This window comes from Nematocida parisii (genome assembly GCF_000250985.1).
Source record: "Nematocida parisii ERTm1 unplaced genomic scaffold supercont1.36, whole genome shotgun sequence".
NCBI lineage: Eukaryota > Fungi > Microsporidia > Nematocida > Nematocida parisii.
This window is the reverse complement of record NW_013524681.1, coordinates 1-721: the sequence shown is the minus strand read 5'-3', so window position 1 is coordinate 721 and position 721 is coordinate 1. Positions and strand designations below refer to the sequence as shown.

Here is a 721-nt window from a genome sequence, read left to right as displayed (position 1 = left end):
GAGAAAGAGAAGAGAAAGCACGGCAAGAGGGCACGGCACGCACCGGGACAAGCACGCAGCACACACACTACGCACAGCACACACCAACACACCAACACACGCCCACCTACCCGGGCAGACAGAAAGAGCGTGCAGGCAGCAGGCGGAAAGAAAGAGCCCGCCAAAGTGAAAATATTTTAAATAAAAAAGCGCGTGCGGAGGAGGCAGGAAAAAAGCAAGAAGAGGCACCCCGAGAGTGTGGGACAGGCTGTGTGACGGGCGGGGAGAGGGTGCACAGGGCAGGCCGGGGGAGCAGGGCGTATAAACAGAGCGGGGAGCAGGGTGCAAAAGAGGGGCAAAAGAGGGTGTTCAGCGCAGGCAGAGTGCAGGGAGGCAGAGAGAGTGCACAGAGAAGAGCACTTGCGAGGGGCGAGAGAGGTATGGAGGCAGGGAGGCAGGGAGGGAGGGAGAGCAAAAGAGAAAAAAGAGAAAAAAGAAAAATAAAAAAGAGAGAGTAAGACAGGCAGACAGGGAGTAAAAGGCAGTAAAAGACGGGCATCAGACAGGGAGTAAGAAGAAGAGAGAGGGGGGCAGAAAGAAAGGAAAGAAGGGGAATAACGGACAAACGAGAATAAGGCAGAAAAAAAAGAAAAAGAAGAAAAAGGCGGGAATAAAGCGAAGGGGAAAAGGAGGGCTCAGAAAAGAGAGAGAGGAGAGACACGGGTTCGAGGTGCAGGAACAC

The 721-nt window shown here is 53.7% G+C and overlaps 1 protein-coding gene across 1 annotated transcript; it reads right to left on the bottom strand.

Moving 5' to 3' along the window:
* Positions 1 to 106: 106 nt before the first annotated feature.
* On the bottom strand, positions 107 to 538 carry NEPG_02657 (uncharacterized protein; the record flags this gene model as incomplete). The annotated part of the gene is made up of 1 exon (XM_013205030.1): positions 107 to 538. The coding sequence occupies one exon, from the start codon at positions 536 to 538 to the stop codon at positions 107 to 109; it is 432 nt and encodes a 143-aa protein (XP_013060484.1).
* Between the last annotated feature and the right edge of the window lie 183 nt (positions 539 to 721).